General features: G+C 37.1%; 1 protein-coding gene across 1 annotated transcript; it reads right to left on the bottom strand.

Moving 5' to 3' along the window:
* Positions 1–294: 294 nt before the first annotated feature.
* On the bottom strand, positions 295–21,596 carry BRMS1L (BRMS1 like transcriptional repressor). The gene is made up of 10 exons (XM_059849921.1): positions 21,384–21,596; positions 16,736–16,826; positions 13,310–13,437; positions 10,567–10,646; positions 7,399–7,495; positions 6,914–6,997; positions 5,575–5,639; positions 4,079–4,118; positions 3,256–3,382; positions 295–1,831 (listed from the first exon to the last, which is right to left on the bottom strand). Exons 1-10 carry the CDS (start codon positions 21,517–21,519, stop codon positions 1,708–1,710), a joined length of 972 nt encoding a protein of 323 aa, XP_059705904.1. The 5' UTR covers positions 21,520–21,596; the 3' UTR covers positions 295–1,707.
* Between the last annotated feature and the right edge of the window lie 27 nt (positions 21,597–21,623).

Raw genomic sequence — 21,623 nt, 5'->3', positions numbered from 1 at the left:
TACAAATGATTTCAAGTGTGTCAACAGTTATGAAATTCTTAACAGTGCTTATGTTTGATTTATAAGTGTCACAGAATAAAGCTTCCAAAAAATATTTTCTAAACATTTGTAAAAACAAACAAAATGTATACATACAATGTACTCTCAAAAATCCAAAGAAAAAAGTGCAAGTCAAAAAATTTTTTTAAAAGCTTTAGGTCTTCTGATTATTTAAAAATATTTCCCTTTGCCATATGGTAGATCAACAATTCCAACAAGAGTAGAAAATCAAAGAGCAAAACAACAAAAAAGATATCCACTACCACAGATCATTTATTTATATACTAAGTTAAAAAAATGCAAATATTTAATTACAAAAGGTTTATCAAACAACTGTATACATACAGTTCATATTGCTAAAAGCCAACATGTCAATTGATACTTTATGTACATTTGATTTATAATGTCATACAATTGTAGAAAAGCATCACTCAGCAGAAACTGATTTGGCATTTGGAAAGTACTTACCACCCTGCACTAGAAGAGATGATTAATTTATATGTTACAATAAAAATATTTATTTGCTGTGATCATTTAAAGCAAATGGATGCTTTATTTTCTCCAAGAAGAATCATCATTAAGTGGAGATTAAAGTGCACATAACCAACGCATTAACAATTCTTCAACAATCCCATCTATCATTCTAGTTGCTCGAAGAACATCACAGTAACATCAAGGATTCAGGACTTTTCTCTGTGGCTAAAAGAGCAAGACTTGAAAAGACACTCAGCTTCCTAAGCTGCATTAAATACTTCTGGTGTACAGTAAGATGAAATGGGGCACAGAAATTTTGAAAATAGTGTTTGGTGAAAACCTCAGTGTAAATTCTCCTAGATAGATGACTTCCGGGGAAATATATTCCTTCCCTAACAAAAATTCGTCATATTTCATACAACTGTGGACCAAACATGCAGGCCATGCAACAGCATTTATGTAACCATCCCCACAGTTGTTCTTTGTGGGCAACATATAACACAGGTTGGAGCAACACTGTCTACCTTATGCATAAATTTTGCTGGCAATCAAGAAAAAACATCACCAATGATTTGTCTGCTATAGAACAGGGTCCGACACTAGAAAAGTGCTCTTCAAAAACATAGTTCAAAATATTGGCTTTGTTTCATTACAAGCAATGTTGCAAACCTTACAAAATATAACACAGTCAGTACTAGCAGAGCTGTTGAGGGCAATAATTTAAATAAATCAGTACACTTTGGATAAAAGGATACTTATGCATTTTACAATCTATTCAAAAGCAACAGCTGAGCAGGCTAAATTTACATCCACAAGAGAAGCATGACACAGTCACTGAAAATAAAGTGAGTTGCTGGTAATTATGGTTATCATTTTTTTCACATCAACTGGTCACCAATGGAAAAATAATTTTTTTAAATTACAAATATGTTAAGTTTTGAAGCGTTATACTTGAAGAGCATACTTCACATCTTAGGCACTGGACCCAATTTAGAAGCAAAATATCTGTTAACAGGATTTACCCTCCTCAGGTTTCTGAAGGCCGTCCATATGAAGCTTACATACAGCACGACCAATACACATTAGATACTGCTGTAAATATATAAGGAATACAAAACACTATTAAATACAATTTTCACCCCATGGCACATCACGCATGGCAATACCACTTGTTTCACATCCGGTGAGCAACGGTCAGTTGTGGTTATGCTTTATTGAATATTTTCCTTTCTGTAGCTGAGAAATATACAGCTTAGATTTGCTTCCATCCGGTCTTTTAAACCAAACTTCATCATGGTTAATTGTTGTAATTATGGCACTACAGAAAATGAGGGAAGAAGGGTCAGGGGAAGAAAAACAAGAAGAATTTAGAAAGCTTATAAGCTAAAAATAACCTCAAAACTGCAGCTGTATTTCCACACAGTAAATGAAAATATGCATTAGTTGTAAATGCTAGGCCCAAAAGATACTAGCACTACTCTAAGGATAGTTTTAACAGAATTCCTTGACAACTGCATGTGTCTTTACTGAAGGTAGCTGATGTTTCAGACATCTATTTTATTCTCTTACAAGAAAACCCTAACAGGTACAAATACTTTAATTGTTTATAAGAACAACAGTCACACAGAGAAAACACAACAATAAACCACAGTAAAAAGAAAAAAACAAGAAAAAGCCTTGAAATTACATTGAATATGAAGTACTTGAGAAAAAGTTGGACAATCAATGATCAAAACAGTTTGTTAACAAAGATCTATCGCATACTGAGTGTGACAAGTCCCTCCAGTCTTAGAAGTTGTGGGGCTCTTGAAAGCCCAGGAAAGCTCCACTGCATGACTGCCCTGTTAAGCATCAGCTTTTAGCTTTTGTCAGACACTGGATCCTAAGATCTTTACTTGGCCCAGTACAACTGCTGTGTTCTGATAAATTATTCCAGAGGTTTTTTTAATTTCAGACACAATCTGTAGTTTACTAAAATACCTTCCTGTTTCAGCCCTGAAGAAACACCAAAATCACCAAAATTTGTTCCTCTACACCATACATAAGGAAGAAAAGAAACAGCCAGTTATACAGTAAACTACTGACATATAAAATTAAAATCAATTTTCCTGACTACATGTGAATATTTCATCAACACCAGGCTTAGACTTATTTGCCCCATTCAGTAAAAGGTAAGATATAAATTTAATTTTAAATATATTCATACCTTTAGAATTTACAAATATTATCCAAACAGAGAAAACACATTTATATATCTTAAATGTTCAACAAAATTTGCACTCTGATATTTAGACTGTTCCAAGGTAGAATGTTTCTTAAGAGAAGAAAATATAATTAAAAAGTTCCTCTCTTCTTTCAGAGAACTAATCAATGGAAAACAAAGCTTATCTTCAACAGCATAAAGTGTTTTTCCATAATTATTTTTGGGTGGGCAAACAGATCAAATTCTCAAAGCAACAAGCTTCCAAGATACTAGGAAAAAGACTACTCCAAGGCTATCAGAAACTAGTAACATCTTAAATTGTTAAGAGAGATTCTAACTTGCCAACCCTTCAGTCAGTTCCAATCTTTACTAGCCTCTATCACAAGTCAGCACTCATCTTAATACCTGTCTTGCAATGTAAACTAGTAAATGCCACTGAGGTATCAGTATTTCCACACAGGCCTTACTCTTCAATGCCATCATCCTAGTTATTGCTTAATATGAATGTACAGAGCTGCATAAGGCTAAATAATCTTTACCTTGTAGGACATTCATCTTTCTTATCAATGCATATCGTCTGCCCTCGTCCATACCATTCACCATCATAATAGAGTCTTCCTTCTTCAGATCTAGCACTATGTAGGTGCTTTTCTAATTTGACAGGTGCTAAATGAAGTAATAAAAGTGATTTAATATTAACTTCACAGAAATCAGTTAGGTGGTTAAATACACTTTCATCAAGTTATTTACACAGAATAGACATTTTTCCCAACAGTAGTCTTTCTCTTAATTGCATTGGAAAATTGGAAGCAATATACCTTTTTATTTCCAGTCAGATTATTAAAAGTTATGCTTTCATTTTCAAATAGAAGCTATCAGCTACGTGTATATTGTCCCTTCTCCTCACCTCCAAATATGTGATGTTTGCAAGAACATGCTTCAGTGCCAAATATGCAAATATGAATACCACTCCTTTCCCACAGCTCTGCTTTTTCAGTTATAGCTTGCAGTCAATGTGAGCAAACTTTGAAATGCACCTGAAAGGTCCAGATGCTCGCAGCTTTATGCTTAATCTCGTGCAAACACTGGCATAGCTTGCCAATATGAATTGCTGTAAACCACCGTTAGAAGCCTGAATTCTTTTTATAATTTTCTAAAATTTGTGTCAACAGAAGCAACAGCAGTCAAACTACAGGTATCAGCACCTGAGAGAGGAGAAAGACAAAAGCCACACCTTCCAGCTACTTCACCCCATCCTCCATCACTATACCAGTACTATAATAAATACAATCTGCCTGGATGCAGTTTGCATCATTGGACACAGCAAGTTCTGTCTTGTGAAACTAGACCATGTTTACTTACGTTCTGGCTTTACCCTGTGTGGTCCCAGCGTAGCCATTGCCTTGAAACACAAAAGAAAATTAAAGTTAGTCAGCAGGCAGAGTCATTTTGTCTTAACTGCCAGCTTTAGTAGTGCAGTAACATACTGTGGTACTTGCTTTTAAATGCAAGTGTATACTTGCATTTACACGCCAAAAATACAGTGAGAATTCTAAAATAAAAATGTGTTCAGTGGTGACTCGGTAGCTAAATAAAAAAGCATTCTGAAGGTGAAAAAAAAAAATCACCTTCTTTATTAAGTTTTGATTTCAATAACTCAAGCTTTTCTAAATTAAATCTTCAAAATTGTTTTATATAATTCTGTCAAGAAAATACAAAATTACATTAATTCAATCTGAAAAACAAAATGCTGTATGAACAACCTAGTCTTTTAATTTATATGTTATAAGCTCACAAATATTACTTCATGTAAACTCCAGACCACACATAACCTTGGGGGGAAAAAAAAAGCACTGAAGAGGTTTTGGAGGTTCATTTGTTTGCTTTTTGGGGACTTTTAAAATTATTTCCAGAAAAGGCAAAGCCCTAGTAGATCCTGGGTGTGTTGCTATTGTTTAAAATTATGTAAAACTACAGAAAAACAACTCTAGGGAAAGAAATTTTATGTCTGTTCCTCTGATGCGAGAGAGAAAGTCAGACAAGTTCTCATATAAAGGTCATATTTTACTTCTTCTTCAGGAAAGAAGTACAGGGAAAAAAACAGGATAGAAACTGACTCAGACAACTCCTCACCAAGTTTCTGAATTCACCTAAGTGGATTGCTATTCCATAAGCTGGGATGCACCAGGATACTAGGGGAAGCTTTCTGACTGCAGGGGCAAGGCAAGGATAGCATTTCATTACAGCAAGATCCTTCAACAGTCCTACCATCTGAAAAAGGCATTATGCAATTAAAACCTGGATTTATTTTTTCAAATATATCAATTGACAAACAAATTTCTCTTCTATAAACCATGATTCTCTTGTAATCTGATAAAAACACAGCTCCCCATTTTTATGTTAAAAATGCATAAGGAGAGGTCAAAGCACAGAAATCTTCTTAAAATAAAAACCTTACAATATGAAAACATGCCATATGAGATTTAAAAAAACCTTCACATAAAGCAAATGTGAAGCACTATCCTATCATAGTTTATATCCAGTTAGCCTAAACTATGAGAAAGCAGATCCACTTAACGCAGGCTTTAGGCTCACTTTTTGGAAAATTATGGACTCCCCATTTTAGAGGTACCTTCTTGCACCCCTTTAATGGATTCCTCTCTATGATTTGGGTAGAATTGGAAGAAATAGCAATAACACAGCTTGAAGTGAAAGGATTAATTGACTACTGAAGAAATAAAAATCTATTTAGTGTTTTGATCATGTAAGAAATCCAGTTACACATTTTTAAGTAGCAGAAGGACTAGACATGAACCCAACTAAATCCACAGGCATTGGCATTCATCCTTCCATCTTACCTTCCTTATTGTTGTCCAGTCTTCAAGTATATCAAGGTCTTGTAACATATAAACTATATAAGGGCGTGGAAATGTTAGGGAAAACTCTTTTAAACAGAAATAATGAAAATACTCTAATGTTTGTAGAGTATTTTCTGTTCTGCAGATCTTTCTCTAAAAGTATACTAACACAAAGTAAAAGCTCAGTGCAAACACATCCATCTTTGAATTATGCAACCAAGAAGTACACTTTAAGAATTATTAAAAGAGGTAATAATAGTATGTAGATACTCGGGCTACTGGAGTTCAACATAAGGATAGGATAAACAGCTGAGATACAACCATTCCATTCCTAACAGTTCAAAAATTATTCTATTTGCAACAATTCAAATTACAACAAAAATTCATTGCAATTTCAATGTACCACTGCAAAACAGCACCTAAACTAGTATCAGCTTAAATAAAATAATTATTTTTGCAGTATTCTACATCATGGATCTTCAAGACAAAATTATGGTCAGCACCACATATCTGAATACCAAATATCTAAAAAACAGGAGGCAGAAAGGCAGAGCCCCCTTCCTTAAACTATCAATTGCAATACATGAACTTCATATAGTACACTTCTACTTCACTTTCTACTTTGTTTCTACCCATTTCATCTCTGAAAACTAAGCTTAGCAAAAGGTGCTATGGATGTTCAAAAAAAGAATCTCCTAAAATGGAGAGCAAGCTTAAACTTAAAATACCATTTGAAATTTTAAAAATCTTTACCCACTTTAAAATTTGCTTTCCTCTAAATAGCAAAAAATTTAAAATAAAAAGCTGGCTAAAATTTCTGACACTTATCTGACAAGTTCACAACTATTTCTAAACTACAATCAAAAAGAATAAATTTGTTTACTTTAAAACTGAAGGATTTTTAGCTTTATAAATAGCCTGAAATTGCTGAGATTTTATACCTAATACTATATTAGTATTTTAGTTTTGGAACATATTCTAAAACAGCAGAGTAACCCATAATTCACAGAATCCAATGCTATTTATATGGTCAGTTGGTGAAGTTCAAGTGGCCTAGCTTGATTCTGCTTTTGCTTTGTAACTCTTTTCCTTTAAGAGTTAAAAAAATCACTTTTAAAAACATTTTCCATTTAAAACTAGTAGCTGGGTAAGAGAATGGTAATTTCAATTTTCACGATGGGAGGATGTGTCAACATGGCTTCTCTAATCTGAATTAGAATAATGTCTGCCATGCAAAAATCAGTTTTGATAATGCATTATCACTTCAATTTGATATTAATGACACGTAATAAAATTAGCTATAAAACTGAAAAGAACGATTATTTCAGTCAAAGGATATCTGATACAACAACAGGTTTCTTCTTATCTGGGCTAAATGGATCCTTTCGTTTCTTCCTGGACTGGAGCTCATCATTCCATAATTCTGAAAAGATACAATAAAAACATGCTATGAATCAGAAACACTTACATGTTTTGCTCTTTTTATAGCAGAAAATATTGTCCAAAACAAAAAAATAACATTTGCAGGAGATGCAGTTTCTGAACAGAAGAAAGGTGTTTATTCAAGATTCAAAGAATTACAAGATTATGCTGACAAGATTACAAGATTATGCTGAGTTTAATACTCTCAAAACAAACAAGGGATGCTGACAACTATTAAACTAAAGCTGAAGTTTAAATTCAACCCCCTGCCCAAATCTACAGCTGAACAGCATTCTACCAGATAACCAAAAACTCACCAGACATACTATGTGTACAGTCAACTAATCAGAACCCAGCAGTAGATTAAAACCAAATAAAAAAGCAAACTGAATTTCCATCCACCTGAGGTAATGTCAATGCTATGTCTGTCTTCTTCAAGTCTTCTAATCTTCTCTTCTAGTTCACTTTGTACAGTATCATATAAGAGAAGCTTCTCACTCTATAAAAGCAAGGTTACAGATTTTTATGTTAGTGAGTTCAAAAATCTAAATATTGACAATTTAGGGCTTCAGTGGAAGGAGCATAAGAACAGCTTTTTTAGAAGCCACAAAGCATATGCCATCTCCTTCTATCCACTTTCTTAGCATGAGATCCTAGCTCTTTAAAGACAGCACACTCACTTAGCACAACTGAAAATATAATTACATATTTATCAACTTCTGGTACCAAGAGTAATTAAAAGAATGCATCTATCTCTCCAGAATAACTCTTTGCATTTTGACACAAACACAGTATTTTTGTGGATAGAAAAGATTTATTCACAATGGGTAACTAAAGGAGTAGCCTCTAAGCCACCTTTCATTACAAACCACAAAAGCTAATGTTTTCATGGAAAGTTTTTTATAAAGCCACCTCCTACACTAAATTGCACAGTATCCTACAGATCAGTTACTCTTTAGCATGAAAACCCACTAAATTCTCTACAAGAGTAACTTGGAATTAAGCTGAGTTCCAAGCCTTAAGGAAATAACTTTACTGCTCTTTCAAAACTTGCACATTTCCAAAACTATGAGTAGAAAATACAGCCAATTGTTCGATTTTCACTTTCAGTGAGCAATATCGTCAATAACTCTGGAAAACAGAGTTACTGAAAAAGCAGTGTAAGCAGCTCAAGTCAATGCATCCCGCTATCTGCTACCATGTCTCTGTCAGAAGTTGCAGTTCCCTACAGCCAAATGAGCAGATGTCTGCACCTCAACTGCTCTTGCCCACAGCACAGCACAGTAACAGAAAAGTCCCTTTACCTGTGCTCAAGCTAGTTTGCTAGAGTGAAGCAAATCAGTCAAGGAATGGACAAAGAACCCTATTCCACTAAATGATTGTCAGGCTTATCATTCCCTCAAGTTACAAAGTATTCAAATTCTGAAGACCTCCTTGCACATATTTTTCAACCCGTCATTATAAAAAACATTTCCCAGGTGAATTTAAAAAGCAGAAGCCTCTTTACATATATCTGAAGTGACAATTGAGTGTTACCTGTTCCGAGACCATTTAAAAATTGCACTTTAAAATTAAATAGTGCTTGTGTTTAGACATGTGTTCTGCTTCACATAGCTGGTAACAAATAAGGTGTGAAAAGCTATTACAGGCATCAGAGGCATTCTTGCTGAATAGTTATATTCCAGAGCCAACAGTAATTCTACAAGCAGCATTTCTGACTTAATAAAGCTTTTCCTCCCAAGAGACTTGTATTGCATGGTGAATTCTGAATGTTTCACATAACAGCAAAACAAGGGACAAAGACCACCTCAAAGAGGAATACTACACAGCCAAAGCAAATCATTCAATCATGGATAAGGGACCCTGCAAGTCTTACAGGATTCTGTCCAGCCTCAGGAGTATCCACAGGAACAAAGCCAGTAATGAGTCATCTTTCATAATACCTAATTCTTTTCCAAGGCATCAAGAAAATGGAAAACATGTCTAAAGTACACATGCATATTCTTGCTTTATAAGGTATAATAGGAAAAAGGAATTCTGGAATATAGTGAACCACTCAGAAGAAAACACCTTTAAGCCACTGTAAGGGGCTGAGGAATACTATGATGAAAAGCTCAGGAACTAAGCAGCTATGTACAGCATTGGACATACATGTACTTGAGTGTTTGTACTACAGTATCCAGTATTTAGATACGTGAACAGGAACCTTTATGTTCAAGGAGAGAAATATATTTTTCTTGTAATTGCTTTTGAAATGACAACTCTATCAGTAGCTGTCTGATGCATCTCAAAAAGACTTCTTTGGTTTTGATATTAAAATGTAAGGCATTTTTTGCTAAAATTACATCCAATATTTTTATTAAAAAGGTAAAAAATTATGTGGGAATCTATTAATAAGAACTTGATAATGTTAAGAAGACTTAGCACTATATATATATATATATATATATATATATATATGCAAAGCCAAACTAATAAAAAGCTGTCCAACATCTTCATTAACAACTCAGACATGGGTCTCAAAGAAATACTAAGTTTGGCAACAGCACTAAACTGGGAGGGGCTGCTGACTCCCTCAAGGCAGAGAGGCCCTACAGAGAGACCTTGTCAAATCAGAAGGCTGGGTAATTGCCAACCCCATGAAGTTTAAAAAGAACAAGTACTGGATTCTGCACCTGGGACAGGGTAATCCTGGAAGTACGGACAGACTGGGGAATGAGAGGCTGGAGAGCAGTGCCATGGAAAGGGACCTGGGGGCTCTGCTTGACAGAAAACTGTATCTGAGCCAGCAATGCCCTGGCAGCCAGGAGAGCCAGCCCTGTCCTGGGGTGCATCAGGCACAGCATGGCCAGCCAAGCAAGGGAGGGCATCGTCTTGCTCTGCTCTGCACTGGGGCAGAGCACTTGACTGCTGGTGGCAGTTCTGGGCACCAAAATATCAGAAAGCTATTAAGCTACTAGAGAGTGTCCAGAGGAAGGCCAGGAAGATGGTGAAGGCTCTGGAGGGGAAGCCATATGAGGAGCAGCTGAAGTCACTTGGTCTATTCAGCCTAGAGAAGAGGAGACTGAAAGGAGACCTCATCTTGGTCTTCAATATCCTCACAAGGGGAAGCAGAAGGGCAGGTACCAATCTCTTTACTCTTGTGACCAGGGACAGGATTTGAGGAGAAGGCATGAAGCTGAGCCAGGGGAGGTTTAGGCTGAGTATCAGGAAAAGGTTCTTTACCCAGAGGGTGGTTGAGCACTAGAAGAGGCTCCCCAGAAAAGTGAACCCAGCTTGTCTGAAGTGTTTGGACAACACTCCTAGGCACATGGCCTGATTCTTCGGTGTCCTGCACAGGGCCAGGAATTAGAATAGATGATCTCGACAAGTCCCTTCTAAATCAGCACATTCTATGATTCTAATTTTCAGATGCTTTGAACAACCTCTTGCATGGGCCTAAATATTACACAGCAGTTGCATTCAAATAGCAAATAACAGTAATAATAAAAACATGCACTGAACCTGAAAAGCAAGACAGACAGTAAAGTTAGATGAGATTAGCTATCAATGTGAAACAGCTGGCACAACCTCACAGTGCTGTCGAGAGGCTTGAATTTCACATTCATACTTGTTCTTCACAGATTCCAGACAAAGCTCTCTATAGATACCTGCAATCAGACAAATTATAGCAATATTACTTTCTTTAGCAAATATCCAACTTCAGAATTCTATTTTAAGACTGTGTGCAAGTCCCAACACACGACCACAGTGGAAAATACAGATATATTACATTAGGCACTTAGAGTGGCTGGCTGCTTAAAAGAATAAAAAATAAGAACAAGTGAATCCCTAATTCTGAAGATCTGAGAAAAACTAAATGCTATTTTAACTCCTTTTCCTGTCAGTCAATAAACTACACCAGTGGTCACACTAACTTTAGGCAATATGCCTATTTCATATTTCTGATCAAACTGTACTGAATATTATCAGTTTGCAATCTTAGGTACTGAATGGCCTCTTCTATTTTCTAATTAGTTTAAAATAAGGTTTTGGGGTTTTAAAACAGCTAGAAAGCTGATTGAAAGTAAAAGGTTTTACAAATTAATATTTGGAATAAGACTTACTTTATAATGCATGACCTAACTAAATTACAATAATTAACAAGACTGTACCATTTTTAAAAACAGTCACCTTGAGATTAAGGATACCAGTTCTCAGCATTAGGAGCATTTTTAGACATTTCTGGAAATGTGTCCATTAAGCAGCTGAAAAACACCTGAGAGGTACCTGAAATGTAATATCTGGCTAGCATCTACAGAACTTGATTTAATATATTCAATGCGTTCAACAGAAAACACTTATATTCCTTCAGATTAGAAACTTGAGGAGTTAAGTTTGCACACAGTGGTGGTGTCTTGCAACTAAAGAACTTCCAAAACCAACTCCCCTTATAGTTCAACTTACTCTAAATGAACACTACTGGGGGAACAGAACTACTAGCAACAATCTCTCTGAAAAACCAACCACTAAGTAGTGCATCAATCACCTTTCCACAGTGAAGCTGTTCTAGAATTCAAAATGGTCTTTTCATACATTGCTATGCTATGATGGCTTTTATTGTCTTAATATTTATGGATGACTGGCATATTTAGGTCACTGTTTATTTGCCTGAAATTGAAAAATATAGGTATGAACCATCTTGGAAGAAACAGGTTTTTTTGACTTGCTGTAATAGTCAAGATCTACATTTTGTGTCAATAGTGCCTTAGAGAGCTGAGGAATACAAGTTTCTTTTCTAACACAGATGCAATTATATCCGAAGTTTAGCTAAATACAGTTTAGTTTAGGGGTTTTGTCACCACTTCCTCCCCTTTCTTAGGCAACCACAGGTCCTTATGGGTTACTTGATGGAACTCAAGTCCTGTTATTACCCACTTCTGTCAAGGCTCTCAGACAGCAGGAGCAAATAAGCGAGTTCTGCAGTCTCTTGCTTTCTCTGGAATAATTTTATCAAGGTCATTCAGTTGGCGACAAATGGAAAAAAACCTCCTACTTTCTATTCTCAGCCTCAAGGAAACTTTAGTTTTTAAGCTGGGCTTTTTTTACATTGAAAGATGGCTCCTTGATGGTGCTGAAGACCAATCAAGAGAATGTGTAATATGCTGCATATCCCATACCTACTACCTACATGAAAGCACTGATGGACAGCCACATTTAAAACTGAAAATGAAAGGCCTGGATTAAGGTTACTTTTATATCAAACCTTTTGCAAGTTTAACTGAGATCCTCCTGCAAAGCCTAAGTGGGCTGCTTAGGACCAGCCACGTAAATTTGGGCTAAGAACTTAAAACCCAGTAATGCTGGGTTAGCAGCTGAGAAAAAGCATTATAGATAAGACCTGGAGGGACAGAAATGCAACAGATCAAAAGATTTCAAATTCTCAAAGTCAGAAGTAACAATGAAGGACATACTGGGTAGTAATGAAACAGCACTAGTATTATGAAAAGTATAAGGTGGCCTGCCATTTTTCAGTTAGCCTACACCATGTTGCTGCTAAATTTCTTAGAAAAGACACTGCTTCTCTACCTACAGAGATCACAAGTGTCTGTCTTTTGGCTCTCTGACAACCTGTGTTATGTAACCCTTAGACAGCTGAATCCTAACGGAATCAAACTGTAACATGAAACAAATTTACAGTAGGGAAGTACAGAACTTTGTCTTCCTATAATATTACCATTTCATATGAATATATGGTTGTATGCAAGTAGATAAATGTTCTTGCCTTCTTCTATGAGTGCAAAAACCTGTATAAACCTTAGTTTTTAATAACTAAAATTCTGCTGAGAGAAAAGAACCAAGGCCAAGAGATTTTTCCTCCTTCCCTAGACAGAACAGAAGGATAGGAAGAGAGAAGAGACACAGACCAGAAGAGCAGGAAAAAATATCATCATATTAGATAGCAAACATTTAATGACATAGTACCTACATATCTCTTCAAGAGTGACCATTGTGTAGACTTGATCCCAAACCTTCTTACTAAAAAATTATTAGCTTTTACTGATTTTGTTCTTACTACACAAAGACAGGCAGCTATTAAGTGAAACATTAAAAAAAGCCGTATTTTTAGTGGGATGTTAACAAGCAACTTATGCACAGAGGTAAGCAACATACTCATTTCGATTTAAAAACTACTTCATATTTAAAATTATGCTACAATATTTCTAACTTTAAAACACACTCCTTCAACAATTCTAAAGAAAACAGAAGATTAACCTTAAAATGCATAACAAGTTTATACTTTGAAACAGCAATACTCTTTTTACATGCCTACCTGCCACCTTGGTTCGGATTTGCATATTTTCTTGTAAAGCTGCCAATGGTTCTAAATATTCAGGTGCTTTTCCAGCTATGACCTCTTGTAGCTTTGCATCCACTTGGCTTAATCTTTCTTTATAAAGTCTGAAAGTAATAGAAATAAAAATATGTATTTTATTTAAAGTAAAACAGAAGTTAGGGGAAATATTTTTAAAGTATTTGTTAATGCTATGGAACACTGAAACAAAATGAGGATTTGCTATCATTTGATTTTTCCAAAACATATTTTATTTCTACCAAACCTTTCTGAAAAGCAAATGCAAACAATCAGAAGTGCAGAAAGGATAAAATTGTATGTACCTCCATCTCTAAGGAAGTAAAAAAAAAACTGCACATCTGTTAATAATAGGACATGAAACAACATGGAAGAGGAGAAGAAAAGGTAATACAGTGCATAAGAACAAACTGGGTTATGTCATGACAGAGAAAGATACAGTTTGTCAATAGAAATGATCATTCACATTTTATGCTCACATATCTGCTCCCACACTACCATAAACAAAGGAAAAAGAGGTGCAGGTGCTTAATAAAGCAACCCTCAATTCATCTCCTGTGAAAATCTACATGTTGCATACTATTATAAATATCATAAGATAATTTCTGACACATTACATTCCTGCCAAAAGGAAGTGTAATTAAAAATATTTTTATTTTACCTGAAATTCAGTCCATAAAAGCTGACATTTTCTGGCAGACAATGAACAAATCTGCTTGCACTTTGGAGAATTTAATGTAATATCAATTACAAACATTTCAATCTCAATAAAGCTCCACGTACTTGTAGGTGTTAGTGTTCCATGTTAGAATCATCAATATAACTAACTTTTCCTGTTCTCATTTTTCACCTTGCACCCCACAATCAAAAGGTGTAAAATTAAAGCAAACGTACAAACTCTACAAGTGTTACAAGCACATCAGGTGCTACCTGTTTACACAGACATAACAGATGTCCTTGGGACAAGGATGCTGCTTTTTACTTATTTAAAGTGCACCGGTTAAGTAATTAATTAGACAAAATAAAGTTCATGTATACTGATTTATCAAGACTTCTGAGAAATAACTGCCTGTTCACCTTGCCACCAGGATTTGTCCAGCAGTCAGCTAACAAAGCCTGCAGCTGATCAAACCCCAGCTTGCTGGGCTTAACCCTTGAGGAGCATGCTCTGCACATGGTGGTTAGCACAGAGCTACAGCAGAATCATTTAGCCAGACCATAAGTCTGGGTGCACCTGACTGGGTCAGTCACTAACATTTGATTACAGAGCACCAAGCACCAGGTACATAAGAGCAAACAGTTATGGACAGGGTGCTGTCAGGTCTTGGTAAAATGCAATAGTTGATGGACTGCAACTATTTATCCAGTACTTTCAAACAATGATTTGTCTAAAATGAAGAAACGCTACTGAACCACTGTAAATGCTACTCATCTCATAACAACCAATTTCAGTTTCGCTGAAATGGACGAGGAGACAGACCCAATCATTACACCATCTCTGCTGTTAGTTGTGACAAAAATCCCATTGTTTATGCATCTTTTTCTACTTTCTCAATATCATCGTTTCCCTATTCACAGCTGCTTCTCCCTATAATCCCTCTTCCATCATTCTAATGCTCCATTTCTGGTATCCCCACCATCAGTGTTCCTCCAGCCCACACAAATACCTTTATCTCTGAACTAACCAACGTGTCTCTACAATGCCTTCCTCCATATACCACAGTCTTACCACTTCTCAAACACAATTTATAAGCCTCAAGCCCCCAGAAGTACTTGCTTCCTTCCTCTCAGGACCATCCTCTTTCATATTCACTTCTTACAGATCTGTTTTCACAAATTGTTTTCAGTCATCCAAGCTGTTGAGCAGATGGCTGACAGTTTTCAAAAGCTGACAGTTTTCCAAATGCCAAACCAATCAGTACCAACTGGCTCCAGTACTCATCAGTTGGCTGTATTTCCCAGGTTCTTCCATTCTCAGCCCAAAGAGCAGGACAAACAGTCTTCTCTAGACACTGCAGCAAGGAATTTCTTGTTGGGCAATTCCTTCCAGACCCTATTATTTCCAGACCTCACAGTGTCCTGTTACGCAAAGCAAGTTATATGTCTCAGCTCTGTAGCAGAAAGAACTATCTCACAATATAAATATGCATCTGAACCATAAGAACAACAAAGTTTTCAATTAAAGCATATGGCCCAAGAACAGACCAGGTCTTCTCAAGGTTTCACTTACCAAGTACCTTCTTAAGTTAGGTGCCAAAATACCACCAATTTTAAACTAGAACAGATGCATCTAACTTAAAAGTTAAAACAAATTTAACTTCACATACACTGCTGGAGTGTGTCCAGAGAAGGACAATGAAGCTGGTGAAGGGTCTGGAGCACAAGTCCTGTGAGCAGCAGCTGAGGGAGCTGGGGTTGTTCAGCCTGGGGAACAGGAGGCTCAAGGAGATCTTACTGCTCTCTACAACAACCTGAAAGAAGTCTGCAGCAAGATGAGGGCCAGCCTGTGCTACCTGGTAACAAGAGGCAGAACTAGAGAAAATGGTTGCACCAGGGGAGGCTTAGGTTCGATATTAGAAAAAATTTCTTTCGCTGAGTGTTCAAGCATTGGAACAGGCTGCCAAAGGAAATGGTGGAATCCTTGAAAGCGTTCAAAAATATGCACAGATGTGCTGCTCAGAGACATGGCTTAGTGGCATTGTTAGGTAAATGGTTGGACTTCATATTTTAGAGGTCTTTTCCAACCTTAATGATTCTATGATCCAAATCACAGGCTGCAATACAAATGACAATCACTTTTAAATAACTGTGGCTATTAAGTTTATCTCTTCCTTTTAGTAGGTTTTTACTAGCTACTTATGTAGGTATTATGGCAGACTGAAAAATAACAGTATTTTCATTTTATCTCGTACTGGTACCTGGTTTGCAGTAATCACAAGAAACTTTAATTGCTACCAACTATAAAAACTACTGCTGTAAAAAAAAAAAACCCAACCTAATTCCTTACTTAGAAAAGACAATGCATTTAGGTCTGTCCCACATATATAAAAGTATGAGAATGATATTGAATGAATAAGTAATTAAACAAAATCTCAAATTTCCCTAAAATCCCAATTTCTTGGTTCTACTAGGGAGTTTGATGCAACAGACCTAGACTAACCCTTCACAGGAACAATATTTCAAAACCATCCTTACAGCAAAACAAAAAATACATGAATACACAGAAACATTCTAGAGCAACTGCCTGCAAGTAATTTCAGAATTCCCAGTCCTAACTCTTTTCCAAAATAGCATCAACATATATGAAAGACAAGAAACACCAGCTGCACACAATACTTTCATGGAATGGATCCTCAAACAAGGCACTTGAAACATTAAAATACTTACTGATCTTTAAGGTCTGTAAATTGCTTTTCAAGATTGGACATTTCATCTAAACATTCCATTCTTCTTCTTTCACAGTCTTCATCATCCATTTCTAAGAATAAAAAAAAAATTAATGATGTAATATAAACCAAATAAAGTGATTATTTTGTTTCTAGTGAATGCAGAAGGGCGCCTGAATTATAGCCATGAACAGTTTCCCTCTTATTATTCTCATAAAGCAGAATATGAGAAATCACTTGGCACATAAGCTACAAAGAAAGAAACCTAGATCTAATTCTAGAATAAACTCCATAAACAGCAATTCTTCATCCTCAAAACAGGAAAAAACAGCACTGTAAGACCTCAAAAGGGTAATTTCATAACTGAAATACAAAGAATACATAAGACTGCATGAAACAGAAAAACTAAACAATGTATATCACACCAAATGAAAGACAACATTAAGCACGAGCTGTTATAAGCCACCACTGAAAATTCAAGTGTATCCTGGGTTAGTACAAACAAAAGTAATCCCTGGAATGGAAACACAGTTCAGTGTTACATTTGTCATATAAAATTCAAGATTTGTTTTATTCATATTCCTAAAAGAAACATATAATATTGAAACAGCTTTCATCCTGTCCAATTGGACGAGTTCTTTGAAGTTGAAATATTAATGTATAAACAACTGCAGTTCATTTAAATGAGCATTCAAAATCACTCCAATTAAACATTTCTTAACCTGAAAAGTCTAGAACACTGCAGACACTTGACTTTATATGCTTTTATGCAGCAAGAGTAGTTCATGTTAAACTCTTTTCACAGATTTTATTTTAATTTATATTCCTGATTCCTTTTCATAATTTACCTAAGGAAGATAAAACAACATAAATACACAATTTTTTCCAAAACTTTTGACACTGCCATTGAGACAGCTGATGATACTAAACATCAGTTGTTACCTCCACAGGCCTTTTTTATACTAGAAAACTGAGAAACTCAGATACAAAATTCTTGACTCTTTCACAGCCTTCCCAGAAGAAAAAAAAAAAAAGAAAAAAGGTTTTGTTAAGCCATATTCAAAAGTCAGATACTGAAACTGCTTTATAACAGCAGAATCTGCAGGAATTAGCCCTCAGTTGATAGCTGACCACTATCAACCAGTAGCAGGCATGCAGGAGGGATGGCCATGCACTCAGGAACTGAACTGGTGCAAACAGGCCAGATACTTGAGAGAAGGCACTGTCCTAAGGAGCCCTTACTTATGTAAGCAGTTATTCTGGCAAGAAAAATCCTACCTCCTGACAGAGAGGAAAAGTAGGATCCTGAACCCAGCAGGGATCACTCTTTTAGGCTATAAACAACTGAGCTTTTTGCTTCTTTGTCACTCACATTTTTCCAACAAACATGTTTAACCACTTTATGCCGTCTCCTGCACCAACTACAGAATGCAGCATTCTTCATTCTTATTGTTTTGCAAAACAGTATGGCAATTTGTAAAGCTGATGAGGTGAAAGGAGTATTTTCAGGGCCACTAGCTACTTGGAAGGATCCCATTAAATCAGATTGTCTACTCAGACCTCTCAGCACTTAAGTTCTTCCTGAAATCATCACAAGCTTTTAAGACTAAAAAACTATACTAACCTTCCCGGCCTGGACCTTAAAACCAGCAGTCAGCACAGCAATGCCAATCAATATTACAATGGCAACTATGAGTCCCAATTAAAAACCTAGTGCAGTCTGTCATACTACTGTGAGTACGGTCAAAAAGGAAGTTTTAAAATACAATATAACCTGAAGTACTTAAAATCAGAGCAAGAAAATTTGAAGATGGAACTTAAAAAAAATACAATGCATGGTGAGGGTGGGGGAAGAACATATCAGGCTGTTGAGATACTATTTATATTAAAACATTGTTCTCAAATGTAAGGCAAAACCATAACCCCAGAATAAGGGTGAAAATCATATGAAAGAACAAAGTTTTATGTGACTGTTGGACACAATATCCAAGCCAAAAATCGATTTAGCAATTCATAATTTGGCCAGATTTAAGGAATGTGGCAATCATATTACTCAGAGTTGCCTAAAGCATTTCTGTGCTACAAAATTAAAGCTTCTTTAAAATGGAAGGCACCTCCCAGTGAAACCCAAGAGGAACAAGCACTGGGATACCACAATTTTTCCCCTTTATTCTCAAACATGTTTCAAATGCGTTCTGCTACGCTTTCGATTCTAAGTATGTTTTAGTAAGAAGTTCACTCATAAGCTCTTCTTAAATTAACATGGGTTTTATTGTTTGTGTATGTTTAGGGAGTACAAAGCAAAGAAAACTAGAACTGGCTGAGGATCAGAGCACACCCACTGTTGGAGGGGAAAGGGACTACATCTTACATTTTAAACTTGTGTTGCAAGGAAATTGCTATTCATTGGCATCTGAGGGAATAGCTGACTTCATTGTAGATAAAGAAATAACACATAGCTCTCTCTTATCTCCTCTCAGCTACAAATACCCTCAAAAGTCTTTGACTTTCTGCTTAGAAGTCATTCTCCCTATCATTGATATTAAATGTCACATGCCAAGCTCAATTGTTTCATCTGTATTCTTCCTCCAATAAGATTGATTAAATTATGAAGATTTTCAGAGTACTGAAATATATTTAATGGAATATCTTCCATTCCACTTATGGAATTTCTTCCTCATGGCCATAAACAACATACAGACTATGGAATATGCATTGCTGAAAAGTAAAATGTTGTAAGATCAAATCTCATGGCTTTCCAATTGAAAATTGACATCACAGGAGGTGGAAGATTGCTCATTCCATATTAAAACAGTTGCTGATAGGTCCATCTTCTCTCAAAATTTCAGATTTACCATACAGGTTCATACTGCAAAAAGTATTTAGGGTACTCTAAAACACTTTCAAAATCACAGCTGTTTTTTCCTACTATACTCAGTCTAACACAGTAATTAGGGCAACCTGGTTTAAAGATAAAAAAAATCCACACAGCACTGAAAATTTAACAGCACCTAAAATAGCTTTTTTAATAAGCTGTGGACTATACAAAGTGCTTCCAAAAATGGCCAAATTCTCCTCTGGGATAGTGAGCATAACTTGTGGCTTTTTTTATTCACCTCTAACAAACTATTCTATATCCAAGTCAATAAAACACCTGTACTAAATACATAACATCAAAATGAACAGAATAGAAAGAGTGCCAGCTCTCAAGGATGAGTCATGCTTCGTATAACAGCAACTTTTGTATTCTCAGGCATCTAGTGGAAACAGAAAAACAAAGAAGGCTGAATGCAAGTAAAGCAAATGACAAATCCGACAAAAAATTCATTACTAATTTCAACTGAGACTTATTTCTTGGGGTGCTAATAATTTTAAGTCTGTAGGAACAATATGCTTACAAGGAATATGTTCATATTGGTCAAGACACTGAGACAAGCATGAAATTTTCTGTAATCGTCACACTTAAAGTACTCCCTTAAAAGCATTTCTCTGTGGAATGCAACAAAAATTATCTGGAGAGCTTCTTGTATTGTTTTAAAGAAACATGAACAGACTACATTCACTTAAAACACATTTACTCCTTCCTAATCCCAGACTCAGGCACATGGTATGCTTCTTGGGTGTCCTGTGCAGAGTCAATAGTTGGTCTTAATGATCCTTCTGGGTCCCTTCCAACTCAGCATATTCTACACTTTTTATTTGGTGATATAGGGGCCTCAGCACTAAATCACTTAAGCTGCCAGAACCATATGTGAGGACTAGGACTGGTCCTGGTCCACATCGACATCAGGACTTTTCTCAATTCACTAACCCTGTCCAACTTCCTTTCCATCCACTGTCTTCCATCTCATCACCAGTCAAATGAGGCACCACAAACTCCTACCAGTTACCACCTGGAAACATGTTTTAAGATCAAAGACAGAAAGTAGTAATCACAAGGAAACTTAGAACAGATAATAATGAGCTTCTTAATAATACAGTGTAAATTAAGCATAGAAAAAGTGATCCTTTTAAAGCTAGATTTCATCTAATAATGTAATTCAAAATCTACAGTCCAGATGGAAACTATGGAAAAAAGAAGGGACCTTTAACTGAGCAGAGGCTGAAGTGATTTGCAAAAGTGGCCAGTGGTGTTGACAGGGCTTCCAATATCCCTCCAAAGACAGGACTTAAAACACCTAGTTGAAATTCATGAGCTTACACGTAAATACGCACTTATTATGTACGTACACGAGTTCACGTATGCACACGAATGTATATATGCCAAGCCCTTAAGTGGAGACCTCAGCGAGGAGTCCCTCTGCGAGGACGCACTCAAGCCCAGCGGGGCACAACCCACGGCTCCTGCCCGGAGCGGAGCAGCGCGGCCCAGCCGGCCATGGCCGGGTACCAGTCCGCTCCAGAGCCCGCGGCTCGGGGCTCAGCGGGGCTCCCTGCCCGTGCGCCCCGCCCCGTTCCTGCGCCCTGGCCGGCGGCCCGTAGAGAAGCCGCTGAGCCGAAGCAGAGGCTGGGCCGGGGCGGGGTCACGGGGGAGGGGAAGGGGGGGAATACGGACAGCCACCAGAGCCGGGGCGGAACCGGTTTGTCCCCGGGGCAGCACTGAGCGCCGAGGGAGCCGCCGCGGCGCCCTCTCAGCGGCGCTGCCTTACCTGAGCTGTCCCCCTCCTCGGAGACGGACGAGCTCTCGGTCTCCTCCTCCTCAGAGCTGCTGCCCTCGTTCTCTCCGTAGTCCACCTCCATCTCATCGTGATTATTCTCCTTCTTCTCCCGGGAATGGACCGGCATCGTCCCCGCCGCTGCTGTGGAGCCCCGAGCCCGCCCTTCCCGCCGCCGCTCCGCCGCTGCCACCGGCCGCTCCTCCCCGCCCGGTGCCTGCGCGCCCGCCCATT

This window comes from Haemorhous mexicanus, chromosome 6, assembly GCF_027477595.1.
Source record: "Haemorhous mexicanus isolate bHaeMex1 chromosome 6, bHaeMex1.pri, whole genome shotgun sequence".
NCBI lineage: Eukaryota > Metazoa > Chordata > Aves > Passeriformes > Fringillidae > Haemorhous > Haemorhous mexicanus.
This window is presented reverse-complemented; position numbering and strand designations above follow the sequence as displayed.

Excerpts from the sequence above, each read along its gene's own strand:
- BRMS1L (XM_059849921.1), bottom strand. The coding sequence starts at position 21,519 with ATGCCGGTCCATTCCCGGGAGAAGAAGGAGAATAATCACGATGAGATG. Across the intron at positions 10,647-13,309 it reads AATCCGAACCAAGGTGGCAG|GTATCTATAGAGAGCTTTGT; the intron begins GTAGGCATGTAA and ends GTCTGATTGCAG. Across the intron at positions 6,998-7,398 it reads TAGCATTGACATTACCTCAG|AATTATGGAATGATGAGCTC; the intron begins GTGGATGGAAAT and ends GTATCTTTTCAG.